This window comes from Triturus cristatus, chromosome 6 (genome assembly GCF_964204655.1).
Source record: "Triturus cristatus chromosome 6, aTriCri1.1, whole genome shotgun sequence".
NCBI lineage: Eukaryota > Metazoa > Chordata > Amphibia > Caudata > Salamandridae > Triturus > Triturus cristatus.
In genome coordinates this window covers 235,018,746-235,040,032 of record NC_140589.1, presented here as the reverse complement: position 1 = coordinate 235,040,032, position 21,287 = coordinate 235,018,746, and the positions used below count along the sequence as shown (strand labels likewise).

The window sequence follows — 21,287 nt, the reverse complement described above, 5'->3', positions numbered from 1 at the left end:
TTCACAGATTTCAAGGAGATGTTTTTTAGAAAATGCTCATGCAACAGCTGGAAAATCCATGTAGTCCTAAACATCCTCCTAAAATGATAACACATATAGCTGTGCAACATGCTGTAAAGTGACACCCCCCCACATATCAATGAGGTAAATGCGAATTTGAAAATGAACAACACTGCAATGCACATTTTTGTTATGTCTGCTTGCTGCTTTAATTGAACATAGTTAATTAACAGCCATAAAAGCAACCAAGTGGCTCGGGGGATTTGTTTATTTTTTTCTGTACTATAAGATCCCAAAAGGATTTTCCTTTCCAATTTCAGGGATTGCATGGTATATTGTATTCAATATCAGCTGCTTGAATCATTAAAGCTCACAAGGCTCCAATCAATCTATTAAGTTCTCCCTTTGAGATTCTGCTACTTTTTGAGAGGGCCAAGAAGGCAGTGTGTTACATATAAGTGCATCAAGTATAAATTGAGTCCAATGATGTGCACACTTTTTACACTCTTGGATGGCACTGTTCAAAAGCGACTGGCAAAGCAGAGAAGGAGAAACTTAAGATATTGGAGTGAAATGGACTGTAACGATTTTCAGGACTTGTCCAAGATCTGTGTTTTGTCTCTGTACAAGCACTCTGAAGGCAATCCTTATTCTAAACAGCAGGCACTGACTGAAGCACAATATTTAATTTGGAGTCCTCTTGTGTATTAATATTTTCCATTGCTCATTTCATGCTGAAGAAGGCATTTCAACGATAATTTTCCCAGTGTTCTTATTTTCTTCCATGCGTCTATGCGCAACCCCAATTTCATGCAGAGGATAAACGCTGTCCACGACTGTCTGAAGCTGCAGTTGACTGTTTGGAGAGAAGTAGGGCAAGGCTTCCTTCGTAAATGCTGCCACCAGTTCCTCTTTGTACTACAGCACATAGACACAAACATGGACAAGCACAGATAACATTAGTAAACACATGAAGGACACATCACACAAGTTTGCAATGACAGCTCTCAGGAACAGACAGCAGCAATGCCATCAGTTTTTTCACTGCTTTTTGCCCAGAGTGAGTACTTACATTCTCACCTCCCCCCATTTAAAGTCTATGAACTCTTTGCATTATGACTCCCCTCGTCCATAAAGTAATGCATCTACCTGCTGGTTCACCATTCGACGGAGAAGCCTTTTTCACTCCTTCACAGTAGCATGCCTGTCATTCTACCAACTCTTTTCATCTAAACTTTGAGCTCTACGGTCTTTAATCAGATCTTATTCATCCACATTCTCTCAAGAAGATAAATCTCTCCAAACAACCTACTCCACAGGAACTGAGATCTCTGCAGCCTCTTCTTTTAAATTACCCATCTCTTCCTTCTGAGGCATCTGTTATTACATCTGCTCACTTCTAAACAGCTGCTCTCTGCATTTTCTCTTTATTCGTGCGTACTGCCCTTAACACCTCACCGCCATCTCTTTCTCCCTCCAGTTTTCTCACTTCCAGTTCTGCACCTACCTCTTTCATATTTCCTTCAATTTATACAATTTGTTAAATGGAGCATGTATATAGGTATGCCTGCTTGTATAAGACATATGAAGCAGAATTCTATCTGAGGGTAAAAACATAATTGTGTAAAAATAACTGTGAACAAGAAGGATGGACTGCCTTTGCATTACCTTAGCAGGCACTGGGAGCAGGGAGGGTCTTTTGTTGAATGAGGCGCTCTTTTAAGAGGTGAGCTTACAGCTTCTTTCAAAACTGGAGAAGTGAAGTGTAGTGTTTTGAGCGTTAACAATGACAGAACCCTTTTGGCTCCTGATGGACTCCGTAGAGTTATGATGTAAGTGTTAGAACAGAATGCAATGAAAGCTGGTTTAGAATGTTGAATCTGCAGTTACACGCAGAAGAATAAAGACGTGTAATACTAAGCCCCGTGTGTAGCGTAGTCATTGGCAGATACCCAGGCTGGGAAGGACGCTACATGAAGGAGACAGTATTTTGATTCCTTAATCGCTGCTCCTTAATTCTCAAAGATAAGTTACACGTTAGTAAGTTTACAGTTAGTGATTCCAATACCAAGTGAAAACTTACTATAAAAGTGTAAGTGACATGTTTCCACCCCGAGAGTAATGCAATTGGCTTACTCGAGTGGGTGCGTCACATCCCTTTTTAAACTCCTCCCTGACCCTGCCTAAACCCCTCTTAATATGCCCTAATCCTATCCCCTTTAGTAGTAAGTCTGCTTCATTTCCCACCCTCTCACCTGTATCGCTCATACATTTACTACTAAAATATATACTTGCATATGCAGAGACTCCGCAGTCGGGCGGAGACCTCCACACTAATAAGTATAAACAAGACATACACCTTGTAGTACATTTTATAGTTCTACAAAATGTACTACAAATAGCAGTTTGTGAATCAGGCTTAATGTTTTCAGGACGATTTCTGAGGTAGGAAAGTTATTCTTTGCCTCCTCCCATCATCCTGACTTTTGCCCTAGCATGTGCCCGCAGGTCAATTACTTTCAAACATCCAATCATCTTATTGTCCCATCCCTCACATGGTATCCTGTCCCACATTTCATCTACTTTTTACTCGCCTGCCAAACTGCCACCTGCCTAAAGCGCCATCTTGCCTTCTTCCTGTCCAGAACCTTCATCAGCATCCCCGATGTTGTTAATGTCCGGTTTGCCACTTCCTGCTCCTATTTAACAGCCTTGTCTGCTTTGTACCCTTTGCACGTCTCACATCTTCATCTCTGCCTTGCTCATATCCTTAAACTCTTTCTTTCCTTTCATCGGCAGCTACTATATACAAAATCTGCACAGACCAAACCTTCACAAATCCTCCATCCCTACCTGCTTTTGATTTAGTTGATAGCACTCACTATTTCCCCCTTCTGCAGCTGGTCCTCAGAAGCCTGATTTGCCTATGGCTGGGTCCAAACTAGGATGGCGTGGTGAGCAAAAAAACAATGGATTGAACCCAGATTAGTAACTGGGGGTGAATGTTTGCATTGTTCAGCATTCCGTCCATCATCTGTTCTTTTTGCATAACAGCTTCTCCACTCTCTGCCCAAAAGCCATAGAACTCACAAAGCTTTTCATTCTCTCCAATAAGGACATATCCTCCTCTCATTCTCTCTCCTCTCGATCACTAACTAATAGCAGCATATTTTGTCTCGCACCCTGCTACCCCACTCATGTCTCCCTGTCTCCATACAATATACCTTCCCCAGCTTCCCCCATACAGTGCCCTCTTCTCTCTTCCTGCTCACAACTCAGCTACGGGAACTGCTTCTTCTATTCTTCCTGTCTACAAATGATCACCTCTACATGCTTCCCATACAGTAGTATTTCTATCGCTTTTTATTCTTAGAAAAATTCCCCTAGCTTATTGACGTTACTGGTATACAAGTTGAACAGAAATTATGTGCATCATGACGAAATTAACAAGCCCCAGGCAGGGCAAATATGTCCTATTTAACAACATGAGTAATAGGCGTTATCGATTTCAAAATGATGATTCTTTCCAAGTATACTTTTCCTTTTTGTCAATCATCACATCTGTAAGGAGGCAGGGCTGGAGTACTGATAAGGATTAGTTACTTACCTGTAATCCTAGTTCTCTTCCAGGGGTATCCTCATCAAAGTCATAAGCATTAGAATATTCCCGCCCATGTGCGGGATCCCGGAAACAGTATATTATATGTGCCCCACATATATATTTCCATACATATATACCTATATGTATACACAAGCAATTGCAGCCCATAAACCCTAGAGCTGAACCATGCTGTAAGGAATTTCCACTACACATAAGAAAATAGCATTATAAACACGAGAAACAACATTATAACTTGTTTGGAAACTGTTTTAATGCTTAGAAAACAGCAGAAATTCTTAGAAAACACTGAAAGCATAGGAAGCTCCCAGGCTGCATTGCAAATACCCAGTCTAAAAAGACTGAAAAGCTAACTAATAGCTGCATAGCAAAAAACTGACACCGTGCCTTTAAGGCACACCTGACCCCCACCTTCCCACCATGCCTCAGGGGTGGCAGTTAGGTCAGTTGTTCTTTGCGGAGACTCAAAAGTCATGGCACAAAGAAATATTAACCTCTGAAAACTATCACACCTTTGCCCGGGGAGGCGGGAGGGTTGCTTATGACTTTGATGAGGATACCCCTGGAAGGGAACTAGGATTACAGGTAAGTAACTAATCCTTCTCTTCCAGGGGATCCTCATCAATAGTCATAAGCATTAGAATAGAATAGCGAGCCTGACCTCATCCCCCTGCGGGCAAAGGAAAGAAAAACAGAGAAGGATCAGTATGCTTAGATAGACCCAGCTACCCAAACAGGTTCCTCAAGGAGGCTTGGCCTACTTGGGCATCCGCCCTGGAATCGGATTCGAGGCAGTAGTGCCTGGTAAAGGTGTGAACCGATTTCCAAGTGGCTGCCTTGCAGATCTCTGCCATTGGAACGTCATGCAAGAAAGCTACTGTGGCCGCTTTCCCCCTAGTAGAATGAGCCTTAGGGGCCAAAGGTAAGGGCCTTTTCGCCAGCTGGTAGGCTAGGGTAATGCAGGAAACAATCCATCTGGAAATGGATCGTTTAGCTGCTGGGAAGCCTGTTCTCATGGCGCCATAGTTGACAAACAGCTGATCCGTCTTCCTAATGCCTCTGGTACTTGCCAGGTAGAATTTAAGTACCCTCTTGAGGTCTAAGGAGTGGAGCGACCGCTCAGCCGGGGTCGCTGGATTCGGGAAGAAGGATGGCAGAGAAATGGACTGATTAATATGAAAATCAGACACTACCTTAGGGAGAAAAGATGGATGTGCCCTTAAGACCACTTTGTGCTGGTGAAAAACTGTGTACGGCTCTTTAGTACAGAGAGCCTGGATTTCGCTAACTCTGCGCGCCGATGTAATGGCTACCAGAAAAGCGGCCTTCCACGACAGATGCTGTAAAGAAGCTTTGTGGATCGGCTCAAAAGGTGGGCCCATGAACTTGGACAACACTAAGTTCAACTCCCACGGAGGAGAAGGGTTTCGAACAGGGGGGTAAACTTTTTTCAACCCCTGCAAGAAGTCCTTGACCACCTGCATCTGGAAAAAAGAAGGTTGACTGGGAGACCTCCTGTAAGCTGTAATGGCAGACAAATGGACCCTGATGGATGCATACTTCAAGCCTGATCTAGCTAAGTGAAGGAGGTACGGAAGGATGACGTCCTCCTGCCCCTTTGTAGGATCAAGGTGATTCTCCCTACACCAAATGAAGAACCTCTTCCACTTAAACGCATAAGACGCTCTCGTGGAGGGTCGCTTCGCTTCTTTGAGAATATGCATGCAGTCAGGTGGTAGACCTAAATGTCCGTATTGCAGGACCTCAGGAGCCATGCTGTTAAGTTCAGTGAGGGAAGGTTGGGATGTAGAATCCTCCCGCCCATCTTGGACAGCAGGTCCGGCCTGCAAGGCAGTCGCCTGTGAGGTCGCACTGAGAGATGGAGAAGGTCCGGGTACCACCACTGGCGCGGCCAGTCCGGAGCTATGAGGATCATCTTCATGTCGGATCTGAGCAGCTTGGATACCACCTTCGGAATCAGAGGCAGGGGCGGAAAGGCGTAGGCAAATGTCCCGGACCAGTCCATCAAAAGAGCATTCCCCCTGGTCCCTGGACGGTGGAATCTGGATGCGAAGGCGTGGCATTTTGAATTTTCGTCGTCTGCAAACAGATCGATGTCTGGACGACCCCAACAACGGAACAGGTCTGCCACCACGTCGTCGTGCAGCACCCAGTCGGGCTGATCTTCGAAGTGCCTGCTGAGTGCGTCTGCCTTGATATTCAACTCCCCTGGAAGGTGCACTGCCACTACCGAGAGGTTCCGGGCGAGCAGCAAGTGCCAGATCGCCTGCGCCTCCAGGGAGAGGGGGCGTGACCGAGTCCCGCCCTGTTTGTTCAGGTAAAACATGGTCGTGGTGTTGTCGGTCTGCACCAGGACTGAGTCGGCCTTGATTGCTGGGAGGAACGCCTTTAGAGCAAGGTGGACTGCCCGAAGCTCTAGCATATTTATGTGGTAGCCCTGTTCTTTTGCAGACCACCGACCTTGTATTTGGAGGCACCCCATGTGGGCCCCCCAACCTTGCAGCGATGCATCTGTCACCACCGATTGCACCGGAAGTGGGTGGTGAAACGGGACTCCCACCAACAGATTGTCCTGACGAGTCCACCATGCTAGGGAAGATTTCGCCACCTGGGAGAGAGAGATTCGATCTCCCCAACAGCCTGTGGACTGATCCCATTGGTCCTCCAGGGCTTGCTGCAAAGGTCTCATTCGCAGTCTGGCGTTGGGAATGAGAAAAATGCAGGACGCCATGGATCCCAGCAGAGATGCTACCTGCCGGGCTGACGGCCTCTGCATCTGCATTTCCTCTTCATTGAAGACAGTCTCTCACCCGAAGGATACGCTCTTCCCACGCTTGTGTCCAGAACGGAGCCAAGGTAGTGGATGGACTGAGTGGGCTGCTGCACGGACTTTGCCATGTTGACGTGAAGGCCGAGAGCGTGCAACTGTCTCAGACAGATTTGGAAGTCTTTCTTCACCTGCTGCTGGGATGGAGCCTTCAGCAACCAGTCGTCTAAGTACGGGTAGACGAAGAGACCCTGCTTGTGTAGGCAGGCCGCCACCACTGCCATACATTTGGTGAAGACTCGCGGAGCCGACTTGAGTCCGAATGGAAGGACTTTGTACTGATAATGCTTGCTTCCAACCACAAACCGCAGTGATGTTTCGCGATTGCAATGTGAAAGTACGCATCTTGGAGGTCCACCGAACACATCCAATCCCCGACTTGCAGATGTGGACATATTTGGTGAAGCGCCAACATACGGAACTTCTCCTTGACGATGACTTTGTTTAGGAGACGAAGGTCTAGAATCGGCCGAAACTTGTGCTCTTGATCTTTTTTGGGCACAAGGAAGTACCGGGAGTACACTCCTTTTCCGACCTGCGAAGGAGGAACTTTTTCTATGGCCTGTTTTTGCAGAAGGGCCCTCACCTCCTTTTGGAGTAGTTTTAAGTGGTGAGGACGGGACCTTTTTGGCGGGATGTCTCTCGGACGCGCTCGAAAACGTAGCGCATATCCATTTCGCAGTATATTCAGCACCCAGCGATCTTTTGTGATGCTGTCCCACTCTGCTAGATGTTGTGACGCACTTCCTCCCACTGGAGTGGGCAACGGTCGTAGAGGAAGCCACAGCTCATGACTTTCCTCCTCTTGTGGTAGTGGAGGACTGTTGCTGGTGTCCACCTCTGCCCCTGCCGGACTTTCCGCCTCGAAACTGCGATTTTCCTTGGGGTTTACTCTGAGACCACTGAAGGGTTTCAACCCTCTGTTGAGGCCCCTTGCGTTGGGTGGGTCGAAAACGGCGCTTGAATTCCTTTTTCTTCTCCAAGCCCACAGCTTTGAGGGTGTCTAGCTCAGTTTTCATGCGCCCCATCTCCTCATCCGTGTGAGTGCCGAAGAGGGAGTTGCCAGAGGTTTAAATCCGTTGCTGTGCATCTGGCTTGAGCCCTGTCAGCCGCAACCAGGACGACCTCCTGGCGCACACGCCGTGTGTGTAAGAGTGGGCTGAGAGTAGCGCACCATCCGCCGCTGTGCTAATCGACTGATTAGCCACCAGAGCCCCTTCAGTAACAATCTCCTCAAAGTCCTTTTGGTCCTCCTTGGGGAACTTGGACTTGAATCGCTCCATCGAGTCCCAGAGAGCCCTATCGTATCTGCCCAGAAGCGCCGCCGCGCTGGAGATTTTGAGGGACGCCGCCGCGGAAGAGCAGGCCCTGCGTCCCCAGGAGTCCTGGGTTCTGCTCTCCTTATCTGGAGGGACGGAAGAGGAGGCCGACGCCGTCTGACCCTTTCTTGCAGCTGCCACTATGACGGAGTCCGCAGGCGGGTCCATCTTCACAAAGACGGGGTCAGAGGTAGCTGGCTTGTATTTTTTGAGGATACGAGCCGGAACCGCTTTGACGGTCGCCGGGGTGAGAAAGGTGTCCATGACTGGTTCCATGATTCCTGGGACCAAAGGCAGCAGTAGACGAGAGGCAGACTTCTGGTGAAGTGTTTCAAAAATCACCGACGTGGTGACTTGGGGGACTGACATCTCAATCCCCAGCTTCTGCGCTCCCCGCTGCAACACCTCCTGGTAGGTGTTGATGTCGTCTATGGGCGAGACCCTGGACACTGGGCTGCCCGATAGCGTGGGTGAATAGTCCCTGATGGAGGACCTGGTGGACGAGGAAGAGGACGATGATGGAGTCCTCCGCTTCCGGCGATGATCACGCGCCCGTGATCCAGATGAACGCCCCTCCCGTCTGGGGGAGCGCGATCTGCGTCGCCTGTTGTCCGGCGACTTCTGACGTGCTGGCCTGGGGGGACTAGCTCTGTCCACAGCCGCCACCAGCCGTTGCAGCGGAGAGTCATGCACTGGACTGACGTATTCCCGCAGCCTCCTTGTAGCCCCTGAGTCCTGCCAATGATGTGCTGGCAGCAGCCATCTGGGCGACAGAGAAATGGTCCCTTGAGTCTGAGGGGAAGAACTACGGGGTTGGCCGGCAGGCTCTCGTGGAATTGCCGGTCGTGGAGATGCCCCTGAGTGAGAGGAGGAATGGCGCGACGCCGACTCTGTCACCAGGACCACCGACCTGTCCGAGGCCTGTCTCGACATCGAGCGTGGTCTTGACGTCGATCCGTGGCGTCGTCTCCTTTCTCGCCGGGACTCTTCTCTCGACGTCGAACGACGCCTCGATGCGGACCGGCGGCCATGTTCAGTGGGCGAAGAATGCCGCCTCGACGTCGAACGGCGATGTGAAGCCGACGACGGAGGCCCTCTCTCCCTCGACGCCGAACGCCGTGGGGACGCCGGCGGAGATGCTGCCACTCTCGACGTCGACGCGGATGCCAACCTCGACGCCGAACGCCGGCTGGATGACGACGGCGGAGGATCCTGCTGTCCCGACGTCGAACGCTGATGGAGCCTCGACGACGGAGGGGATCGTGCCCTCGACGACGGAGGGGTGACACTCCTCGACGCCGGTCGTCACCTGGTTGACGACGGCAGAGGGTCCATGCTCCTCGACGCCGATCGTCGTCGAGACGACGACGGCGGAGGTTCCCTGCTCCTCGACGCCGATCGCTGCTGGGTTGGCGACGGCGGAGGTTCTCTGCTCCTCGACGCCGATCGTTGCCTGGTTGACGACGGCGGAGGTTCCCTGCTCCTCGACGCCGATCGTCATCGGGTTGACGACGGCGGAGGGGTGGTGTCTCTCGATGCGATCGTCGCCGGGTTGACGACAGCGGAGAGGCTCTAGATCTCGACGCCGATCTTCGCCGAGTTGACGATGGCGGTCTGGACTTCGACGTCGACGACGTACCTGCTCTCGACGGCGAGCCCGCTGTCGAAAGTCTCTTCTTGGAAACACGACCTACCGGAACATCTTTCCTCAGCGCCGAGCCCGACGCTGAGGCGGAAGGACGAGAGGACTTGCTCCTAGATGAATCTCTAGGCCTCTTGGAGCCCTTCCTCACCGGAGATCGGCCTCTGGATGGTTGTGCCAGGCCATAAATGCGAATTCGCTCTCTGTCCTTCAAAGTTCTTTTGGACAGGCTCTGGCAGTGAGTACATGTCTTGGAATCATGATCCTCCGGTAGACACAGGATACAGACCCTATGAGAGTCAGTCCTGGCCTTCTTCTTGCCACAAGCAGGGCAAGGATCGAAAAGAGAAGGCATTTCAAGTTGGAAAAAATGCCCAAAACTGCCTAAAAAAGACAGCCTCTTACTGACTTAGATGTAAAACGTCGAAGTAAGGGAAAAAACAGTTGAAAAATAGACAATATTTTCTGACAAACTCAGAAAAAAGTGGAGCTCTGTTGCCAGGATCCTTCCAGAAGGAGCCGGAAAGAACAACTGACCTAACTGCCACCCCTGAGGCATGATGGGAAGGTGGGGGTCAGGTGTGCCTTAAAGGCACGGTGTCAGTTTTTTGCTATGCAGCTATTAGTTAGCTTTTCAGTCTTTTTAGACTGGGTATTTGCAATGCAGCCTGGGAGCTTCCTATGCTTTCAGTGTTTTCTAAGAATTTCTGCTGTTTTCTAAGCATTAAAACAGTTTCCAAACAAGTTATAATGTTGTTTCTCATGTTTATAATGCTATTTTCTTATGTGTAGTGGAAATTCCTTACAGCATGGTTCAGCTCTAGGGTTTATGGGCTGCAATTGCTTGTGTATACATATAGGTATATATGTATGGATATATATATGTGGGGCACATATAATATACTGTTTCCGGGATCCCGCACATGGGCGGGAATATTCTAATGCTTATGACTATTGATGAGGATCCCCTGGAAGAGAACTGCTTAATGTGGCTCATGCACTTAAAGGAGGTACTCCAAATCGATCCACGCTACCTTTTAGTGAAGGAAAGGCCTGAGGTGATCACAGAGTGCCAGCACTGTCTAGACTGAGGCTGCACAAGCACAGAGAGTACAATGTACAGCAGTATGCTAGCAATGATTTAAGTTTCTCAGCAAGTAATTCACTTCTGTGAAAGGGGCGCTAGAGGGCGCACAGCGGAATGGCTGGCTTCTGAAGCAGCTCCGCTGGTCCGGGACAAGGAACGGCATAAATGGCCGGCATGCGGGGCTGTTACTGACTGCAACTAACTGCTGCCAACGTCGGAATTCCTCGTGGACATGATGCGGAGGGGCTGAGGCTGCATACTCACCATTTGCCTGCATTAAGCTGCTTAAGTAGTTATCCGGTGGAGAGGCAGGCAGCGGACTCAAGATGGCGGCGCCCGATCCTGCGTCCGCTCCGATGTAGGGTCTGTTCCCGGCCGAGTAGCGGACTCCCCGCAGATTGTCTCTAGCTCCTGGGAGGTACAACCGAGGGGGAGAGACCAGCGGACTGCCGGGTGCAGGCGCGCAGTGAGTATGATTACCTTATGACTCTGCCTGCTGCCCATGCCGCACATCGAGGCTCCAGCGCAAAATGGCGGCCCACGTCTGAGCTCGAAAATGCCCCCTCGCTGATGTGACTTCCCTGCCATTGTGGAACCAGGCGGCCGTAGCGGCTGGGGGAGCTGTGCCTCAACTAACGTGACGCGCATCATCGCATATACTGAAGGCGCCTATTTTGCCGGATGTGGTGACTGCTCTGTGGCTGGGGGCCCCTCGAAGGCGATAGCAGGGACCGCGCAGTCAGACGTCAGGGGGGCCTAGAAACTTGGCGTCGCACTCCTGTATAACTTACAGAGCGCAAGGTTCTCAGTGACTGTGTGGTAGCTGCCGCTAGACACGTATCGTGAAGTCAGTGGTCTCCTGGAGGGTGGGATGGCTGTGAGGTGCCTGTTGGTATGTGTCATGTGGCCTGGTGATACATGCACATATCGCAACGCATGAAGAAATGGGGCATGCTATTGCATATTGTCACGGTGCCTCCCCAACAGTGTGAACTGGTCCCTGCTGGATGTCTGCCATAACTACGCATCTGATTTGTACATGAGGCACTGCAGCCCGGCTGCTTCTACCGGTTGTCCTCCAAGGAAGTAAATATTGTGTTCAACATATGGATGCTAGAGTTAATTGCGCCGAGTGAGGGATTGGGAGTACAGGAGCCTACCGGGTGCCAAGCACTGTCCCTCTGTGGGTGGCTATAGAGTGAAGGGAGGGCCGCCAATTTGGGGACTTGCTATTGACAACATGGGGAAGCCGGACAAACAACAACCCAAGCTTTCCTTCGAAACTAAACGACAAAACAAAGGTGCCACGGCGCTGTCGGACACGGAACTGGAAGGGGGGACAGAGATAAAGAATACAATTGAACTAGTCCTCAAAGCGATACAGCAGAGTTTGCAGGATATAAACGGCAAGTTGGACTCCCTTACAAATAGGGTGGACAATATGTCGGCTAAACTGGACAAACAAAGTGAACGACTCAACGAAGCTGAGAGGCGTATAACAACCGTAGAAGATGAATCGCAAACCACAACGCGTAAGTATAAAGACATGGAGAAAGTGGTGGAAGGCCTTAAACACAAAGTGGAGGACTTGGAAGCGAGGTCCCGTTGCAATAACGTCCGAATTGCGGGAATTCCTGAATCCACAAATACAGGCCGGATGGAGACCTATGTAGAAGACATGCTCCGTGAAGTGTTTGGTGCTAGTACTTTTTCGGCTACCCTTATAGTGGAGCGCGCACATAGGTCTTTCGTGCCCAGACCCCCTCCGGGCGCCACTCCGAGACCCATAGTGGCCAAGATCCTGAATTATAGGGATCGAGATGCCATATTATGAATGGCGCGAGAAAAACAGCAGGTGACCTACCAGGGTAATACATTAGCCTTCTATCCGGATTTCACCATGTCAGTCCAGCTAGCACGAAAGGAATTTAATCCCGTAAAACAGAAATTGCGTGATTTGGGAGTGGAGTATGCAATGCTCCATCCGGCCCGATTGAAGGTGAATCACGAAGGCCACTCCACGATCCTCCACTCTCCGAAAGCAGCGTACGACTTTCTAAAAAAACTGCTGGGTCTGCGACGGGAACGTAAGAAGACTGGACAAAACCCTGAGCATGAATAAGTGCATCCTTCCGGTTGAGTGCAGCGGGGGGAGGGGGAGGTACACTGTATGTCTTGTGCCATGTAGGTATCCTGCTTGTGTGGGATAGACGGAAAATTAATTTGTGGTTTCGCCGTCTGGTGGGACTGTATGGCTCGACTTATCGCTCATTAGACCTCTGAGACGTTGTAGTCAACGCATCACTAAGGGTAGAGTAACAAGGGAAAAGACACTACTTTCCTAAGGATGCACATCTGGCGCAGTAGTTAGAATAGGAGATACATGTATTGTGCACATGCCGTAAAGAGTTTGGTGATATTGCTAGATAGGTTTTTTCTCTATATCGCAAGATACCCTACTGTACCTTTCTCCCTGGGCGAAGATAGGGCAGATGCCCTCCTAGCGTTATTATAAGTGGGAGTTACAGTCTGTATCACCTGCAGTAAATAGAGTAATATTTGCTGTACAGCATGTGTGGGACTGATATGCATAGCGTACTGGTAAGTTAACATCACTGGATAGCCTGATAGTCAAAAACAATCCTGTGTAAATAACGTATACCGGACCACATCCACTATGCGTGGATGGAGTTGTGTGCACTCGACAGTACCCCTAGCGGGTTATACCCACGCAGTGGTTTAGTTCTGTTATTTACTATGTTGGGGATGTGTCTTTGGCATGGTTGGGGTGCTGAAGTGGGTGGGGGGGAGGGCAAGGGGGGGTACAATGTTTGCAGACTGTTGTACTTGAGAAACATCGCGGCTATCCAGTTGTTCGGTTTCATGCCTGATGTTGCCAGACTTTTATTCACTCACATAAGGTGTACAAGTAGGGGTAACATTACACGTTACAAGACGCATATTTCTCCCTAGTGCTGTCTACAGATAGGCTACAACCTACACATTTAAATATGATAACTTGGAATGTCCGGGGTCTCAATAACCCGAAAAAAATCAGACAAATCTTCGCTTATTTCGACAGACTCCACATTGACATAGCGTTTCTTCAGGAGACACACCTTGCTCCTAGGGCTACAAATCAGATTGGGCGCAGATGGGCAGAGGCAATGTATGAATCATCATACTCCTCCTATTCCAGGGGTGTTATTATATTGGTTAAGAAAGGGACACAGCTGCAAATTGATAGTACGATACGGGATGAATTTGGGCGTTACGTCATTATCAAGGGGTACTTACGAGGTCAGAGAATTGCTTTTATCAACACCTATGGTCCGAATGTGGATGACCCGGAATTCTATAGCGAAAACTGAATGAACTGTCGCACTATGTGATGACTTAGACAGATCATCAGGATCTAAAGAACCACATCGTAGGGCAGCGGAAGTGGTGCGCAATATTATGAGCGATGCACAGCTTCATGATATCTGGAGAACCCGTAATCCAGGTGGTAGGGAGGCCACACACCACAGAGGCACACAACAACTGGTCTCGCATAGACTGCTGGTTGGGAACTAGTGAGGTGTTATTATGGACGCGCGAGGTGAGACACATGCCCAGAACGTTATCGGACCACAACCCAGTGCTGCTCTCTATTAACATACCACATTACACACCACCCCCTTACACTTGGAGATTCAATTTGAAAGCCCTACAAGACTCAGTGTATACTGACACTATCAGTCAAGCTATCACTGATTATTTTGCATTGAATAAGCCCAGTACAGACGATCCAGGTCTACCATGGGAGGCCTTCAAAGCGACGATCAGTATTAGTACTAGCGCTGGTATATTAAAAGACATACGCCAACAGCTTAGCAAGCGTGAGAGCATACTAGCTGCACTAGAACGGGAGTATGAAACTACGCGAGATGTGAAAACCCTAGGTGACATTCGGAGGGTGTTGTCAGAATATTAAACTTATGCAGAGGATGAGCTGAAGTATGTGTTGAAGCGTCAAGTGGCGCGTACAGAAGGTAGAGGTAGGCCTGGAAGAATATTGGCATCCAATATCTGCACAGGGCGCCCGCCACAGATGGTTATAAAGATTAGAGATGCACAGGGGGGGATACATCACGACACGAAGGGTATATTAAGCGAATTTATATGTACATATAGCGAGTTATATACTGCACGCCACACGGCTACACCATCCGAGATTGTGGACTACTTGGAAGATGTGGCGATCGCTTGGTTATCTGACACGCATAGGGAATATCTGTCCTTGCCCATCACGGTAGAGGAGGTTATGGGAATTATTAAGTCACTGCCTAATGGCAAAGCGCCCGGCCCTGACGGGTTCACCTGTGAATTCTATAAGCGTTTTGTGGATCAACTGGCGCCACATCTGGTTGAGATGTACGGAGATGCGCACGATAAGCAATTATTACCGCCCACACTGAGAGAAGCTGTGCTGATTGCCCTTTTAAAACCGAACAAAGACCCTGTATGCTGTGAATCTTATCGGCCGTTGTCTCTCATCAACGTTGATACCAAGATATTGGCCAAATTATTGGCTTCCAGGTTGCAACCCCTAATGACCAGGCTGGTATTGCCAGATCAAGCTGGATTTATCCCAACTAGATCGACAACTCACAACACCAGAACGTTATTTGCATTGTCACATTACTTAATTCCCTATACCAAAGCCGCTGCGATTCTATTGGATGCTGCGAAAGCATTTGATTCTATTGAATGGCCTTACCTGCATACCGTGCTGCGACGTATGGGATTTCCACCGATCTTTCTACGCTGGGTACAAACATTATATACGGCCCCTACAGCTCGTATTAACGTGAACAATTATATATCAGAGACCATTCCGATAGAACGGGGCACGAGGCAAGGATGCCCGCTGTCCCCCTTGCTTTTCACGTTAGCACTGGAACCGCTTGCCTGTAAAATAAGGCAGGGTCATCACTACTCAGCACTCCAATTTCCGCAACGTCCATTGCACATATCTTTATATGCGGATGACATGATGCTATATGTGTGAGATCTGGAGCAGCATCTCGACCCACTACTCAGGGAATATATTCGATTTGGTCATCAATCAGGGCTACAATTAACTGGTCTAAGTCCATCATAATTCCGTTAACGGACTCAACGATTCCACACCACACTGAATTCCCTCTGGAATGGCAATCAGACCCTGTCAAATACTTGGGAGTCTGGTTTCACCGTAACCCGGAGGTTGTAATTCGTACCAACTACGGCAAAGCGCTAGATTCCATGGAGGGCAAAATTGATCGCTGGATACTTCACTTCAGAAAACTTTATTCGATCATTTTAGAAAACAATCATAAAAGCACAATAAAATTCATGACAATGGGAAGACGGAAACCAATGGGTTTGACTAAAAACAGATTAAACACATTAAGATAAAAAAGACATACTTTTTCTTGCAGATACAGATTTTAAAATATATACAGCAGTAAAATAATACACATCAGGTTCATCAAGTGCAAATAGAAGGCTCATAGCGGATTTCGCAGTGAGCACAAAGTATTTTTTAAAAAGTGGTTTCAAGTAAGTGATACGAAAACACAAATATAGAGGGCAAATCAATAAAAAATGCTCAGAACTTTGTTTCGAAATCCCATCACACGGGCATGGGGCAGAGGTATGTTTCTTAATTTGAGGGTAAGCTACCAGTTTATGAACTATCCCTAGTCGCAGTCTAGTAAGGACATGCTGATGAGAGTGTTTAGTGACCACTTTTAGATACTTTGAGAAACCAAATTCAGCCGAATTATAAGAATGGTAATATATATGGGTAGAGAACTGGCATGTGGCATCACTACGTAGTTTAGCTTTACCCCCCAAATAAACATGTTTTAACTCCTTCTTCGGTATATCAATGGCGCAGGCAGGGTCTTCAAAGACGTTCAAATTAAACATATCTCTAAACGTAGTGATAGTATAGTTAAGCCATGGGATCAGTCTAAATTTATCTAAACGGAGGCAATCATTGATAATTTTCCTCGTAAAGCCAGTTTGCTCCTTAGACCAGATGGATCTCCATACCAGTAGGGGTCTTAATCCTATGAGGTCTGCCAGGTGCTCCAATCCGACCTCCTGGTGGGTCAGTCTGGTAGAGGCTGAGGATGGTAAACAAAGGAGCCTTTTTAAAAATGTATTTTCCTCCACTTGTCCTCATGGCGACAATGTCCCCACACGCCTGAACCATAAAGGGCCAAAGATACACATCTGTGGTGGTAAATATACAACATGTCATATATGCGCCTACTTCCCAATTTGGAAGCAAATTTAAAGATACCAAAGGCACATTTCCTCATTTTTGCCCTAACATTAGACATCTCCTGAGCCCATAAACCACCACTATTAAAAGTGATACCCAAGTAACAAAATCGCTGGATACATTTACCACTATCTTTGGCCGATCGCCTAGCGATTGTAAAAATGGTAGTCCTGCCTAAATTCCTATATCTTTTTAATAATATACCGATCATTCCCCCTTCTGTGATTTTTTTTTTTTTTTTTTTTGAAAAACCTTTATTACGATTTCAGAGAAATACAAGTATGGGCCTACAACCAATAGGCCGGCTGCTAAAATGCAGTGTGACCCTAGGTACAACTGGAACATTCACGTCGATGAAGCCATAAAAGGGGGTCACTGGAGTGTAAATCCTTGCCGTCGGCCGCAGTTGCAGTCCATGAACAAACAAAGGTTTCATATTTTTAAGAAACGCAAAACAACAAACACACAAGGCAAGGAATTTTAGAACAGTAGCATGTGCCCATCGTATCGAGGGAGTAAACCAACCCGGGTAAACAGAGGGGGAGGGGGGCAAGGCCGAAGAAACCAAAGTCGCATGTCGCAGGAGCGTACAGGAATGCGCGGGCTAGGGCGACAGCGCGGCGTCTATCTCACGCGTCTGAGGCGGGGCACATATATCCCCGCGATAGGAGTTCCAAGGACCCCACACCTTACTCCACTTGCCAGGCTTGCCTCTCGCCACGTACACCGTTTTCTCTCTGAACATACACCAGTCCATGTGTTCTTTCCACTCGCTGACCGTGGGCGGCCTCTGGGAGCCCCATAATTGTGCAATGTCACGCTTCGCTACCATATAGCCCAGAGTCACCCACTGCGTCTGCGTCGCATTGTAATCAGTAGGCTCCCAGACATTCAACAGACATCGCCGCGCCTCCGGCAACAAGGCCACATGCGTGACTTCTTCTAACACAGCATGCACTCTGCACCAAAACCGAGTCACCTCCGGACATTCCCACAGGATATGGAGGAAACTCCCCAGTAGCCCACAGCCTCGCTTACACAACCCATCCACCGAATATCCCATACGCATCAAACCAGGCCCCGTGACGTACACTCTGTGGAGTATTTTAAGCTGGACGAACCGCAATCGGGCCGGGATAGCCACCTCTTTCGGGGAGGCCACCGCTGACACCCAATCCTCGTCGTCCAGCTCCAAACCGTCGGCAATCCAAGTCTCCCGCAATGAGGCCAGCAAACCCACCTGATCATTAATAAGCTTCTTGTAAATCAGCGAAATGGTGCTATCCGGCACATGGCCGTCCAAGACCCTGTCCTCCAACGGGGAATTCTCCGGAATAGCCGCCGCGTCCGGAAACACGGAGCACAGGGCATGATGAACCTGAGCATACCGATAGTATTCCCTATCATTCAACTGATATTCAGTTTTCAACATGTCGAACGTCTTAAATTTCCCTTTCGTCCAGAGATCCCCTACCGTGCTGATACCAATCGTATCCCACTTCTCAAAGCCTTTCGTAGTATACAGATAGCCCAAGCGCTGAGATGTATACAGTGGTGTAGCCCGAGTCAAGCGATCCCTCCACCCCATCGCCGCATTTGCTGCATGCCACACCTGTACCGCGACCCGCGTCGGGCCCGTCAACCGCGCATCGAGGGACCCCGAGTATAATGCTCGATTATAGTCACCGCCCGGCAATAGCAATTTGTCCATCTCAAAAGCCGGGTTCAAAGCAGGGCCATACATCCCGTGATTGACGGCAGCCAACTGGGAGGCCCAGTAGTATCGCTTAATGTCCGGGAGGGCGACCCCCCCATCGTACCATGGCAGGGTTAGTTTGGCAAGAGCAATCCGCGGCCGCCCATCCCAAAACAATCGACGCTGGAGACACTCCACCTCCCGAAAATAACGGGCCGGCACCAGGTCCATGGTGTTCTGTAGGGCGTACAAAAAGCGTGGCAGCGACATCATTTTGAACAACGCTGCCCGGCCAAGTGGCGAAAGAGGCAGCCGCCGCCAACCCGCCACATCCGCCCTTAGGCGCTGGAGGGGGGGGGAGAAGATTCCGTTCGTAGCGGGCCACTGGGTCCAGTGTTATAAAAATACCCAAATAAGTGAATCCCGACGTCGCAATCTGGATAGGGCACCCCCGCGGAAGGGGGGGGGCCTCCCCGGAAAGAACGTACACACAGGACTTAGCCCAGTTGATAACCAATCCGGAGTTGCGACCGAAGGAGCTCAAAACGTCCACCAACACGATGAGCGATTTGCACGGCGATGCAAGATACAAAAGTATATCGTCCGCGTATAAGGAGACCCGGTCCTCGTATTCCGGCGTCCATCTAAGACCACGCATCGAGGGTTCCCATCGCAACCACTCCGCAAGGGGCTCCAAACAAAGCGCAAATAGGAGAGGCGACAGCGGACAACCCTGTCGGGTGCCCCTGCCCAAGATAAAGGGAGCCGATACCCGTCCGTTGACCACTACCTGTGCCAGCGGATTGTCATAGAGCAATTTCACCCAACCGATGAACCCCGGGCCAAAACCAAACTTCGCCAATGCTGCCCAGATGTATGGCCATTCCAGGGTATCAAACGCCATGGTAGCGTCCAAGGACACCAAGATGGCCGGTTCACGAAGGAATGGTGCGCGAGCAAGGACGCCATGCAACCGCCGCAGGTTCAAAGCGGTATTGCGATGGGGTATAAAGCCGGATTGATCCTGATGAACCAGGTCGCCCACAACCCGGATCAGACGATTGGCCAGTACCTTGGCGAGGATTTTAGGTTCCGCGTTTAACAAGGAGATGGGCCTGTAAGAAGCACATCGATCACGGGGCTTCCCCTCCTTATGGATAACAACAATGGTAGCGAGACGTTGGTCAGAGGGGAGAGAGCCTGCCGCCCTAGCCTCAAGGAACATGTCCCTGAGATAAGGCGCAATAACATCTGGGCGCAACTTGTATAATTCAATGGGGAGTCCGTTAGGACCCATGGCCTTGCCCGATGCAATCGAGCGGATGGCCAAAGCAATCTCATCTGACGACAGGGCCGCATCCATCACTACTTTATCCTCATCGGACAAGGAGGGCAGAGCTACGTCCCGAAGCAGCAATCGAGAGTCTTCCTCCGAGCGTTCCGAGACCGGAGAGTAGACCCCGTGAAAATACTCCGCAAAGCAATCAACTATATCACCGGGGTCCATCACACGCACACCGTCCACCCTCTCAACCTCCGGTACCACTCGACTCGCTCTCTCCTTCTTATCCAACCAAGCAATCAATTTCCCGGCCTTATCACCCATATCATACAAACGTCCCTGTTGCTCCCTGCTCACACTCCTAGCAGATTCAGTAACCAGCGCCTTGTAGTCGGCCTGCTTGAGCTCCAAGATATGCAATCTGTCATCCGTTACACCTTGCTCCAACTCACTCTCCAACTCAGTAATCTCATTTTCTAGCCGAACAACCTCCTGCGCAGCGCATTTTTTGGTGGAGGAAATGAGAGATAGGGCCTGTCCCCTGAGCACCGTTTTAAAGGCCTCCCAAAGGGAGATGGCGGAAGACACCGACCCCACGTTGTCCTTGAAGTAATGTTCCAGAGACTTGACCAAGTCTGCACGAATCGTGGGGTTCCGTAGGTACCAGGGGTTGATTGGCGCCACCCTCCCCTCCGCCCCCAGGGCGATATCCAGGTGCAACAAAAGGGGGGAGTGATCTGAAATACCGCGTGCCAAGTGTCTCACCTCCCCGATCATCCCAGCTTGGGCCGCAGGAACTAGCATATAGTCAAGCCTCGAAAGACTACCATGGGCCCCAGAATGGAAGGTATACTGCGCCTGTCCAGGGTGTTTCAACCACCAGCAATCTATCAGTCCCAGGGCATCCAGAAAACCCCCCAACCAACTCTGGGCCCGAGGGAGGTCCCTAGGGGGGTATCGATCCTCAACTCCGGAAACAACAGCGTTAAAATCCCCCCCCAGGACCACCACCCCCCCCGGGAGCCCTAGCAGCAGACGTCCCAAATCAGCATAGGTGGCCGTCTGCAGGCCCGGCGGGACGTAGACCGTGACCAGCGTAATCAATCTACCCTCCCACCTCCCCACCAGCGCAGCGTAGCGCCCTCTGTCGTCGTGGATCACCTCATCCACCACTAAAGGGAGAGAGGTCCTGACCAAAATGCCCACTCCCCTCGAGCCAGAAGTGAAGCCAGAATGGGCCAGAAGGCGATACCCTCGTCTGTTCATGGCATGGAAAGAGTTCCCTATGAGGTGTGTTTCCTGCAGGAACACAATGTCTGGCGAGATACGTTTCAGAAACTGCAGGACTACCCCCCGCTTTATCCTGTCCCCCAGCCCATTCACATTCCAGGAAAGAAGTTTCAGCCCCCTACCCCCCATCCCTCCCAGCACAGAACATCCCCCTCCCGGGTGGCACAATCATAGTAGAACAGCAT

General features: G+C 49.7%; 1 protein-coding gene across 2 annotated transcripts in view; it reads right to left on the bottom strand.

Moving 5' to 3' along the window:
• Window positions 1-184: 184 nt before the first annotated feature.
• Window positions 185-21,287, bottom strand: part of TP53I3 (tumor protein p53 inducible protein 3) — a 159,022-nt gene continuing 137,919 nt past the window's right edge. For both annotated transcript variants that reach the window (XM_085610595.1, XM_085610594.1), the window contains one exon: window positions 185-918. In XM_085610595.1, coding sequence (XP_085466721.1) covers window positions 730-918 — 189 coding nt within the window. In that variant the 3' untranslated portion in view covers window positions 185-729. The remainder of the gene's footprint in view (window positions 919-21,287) is intronic.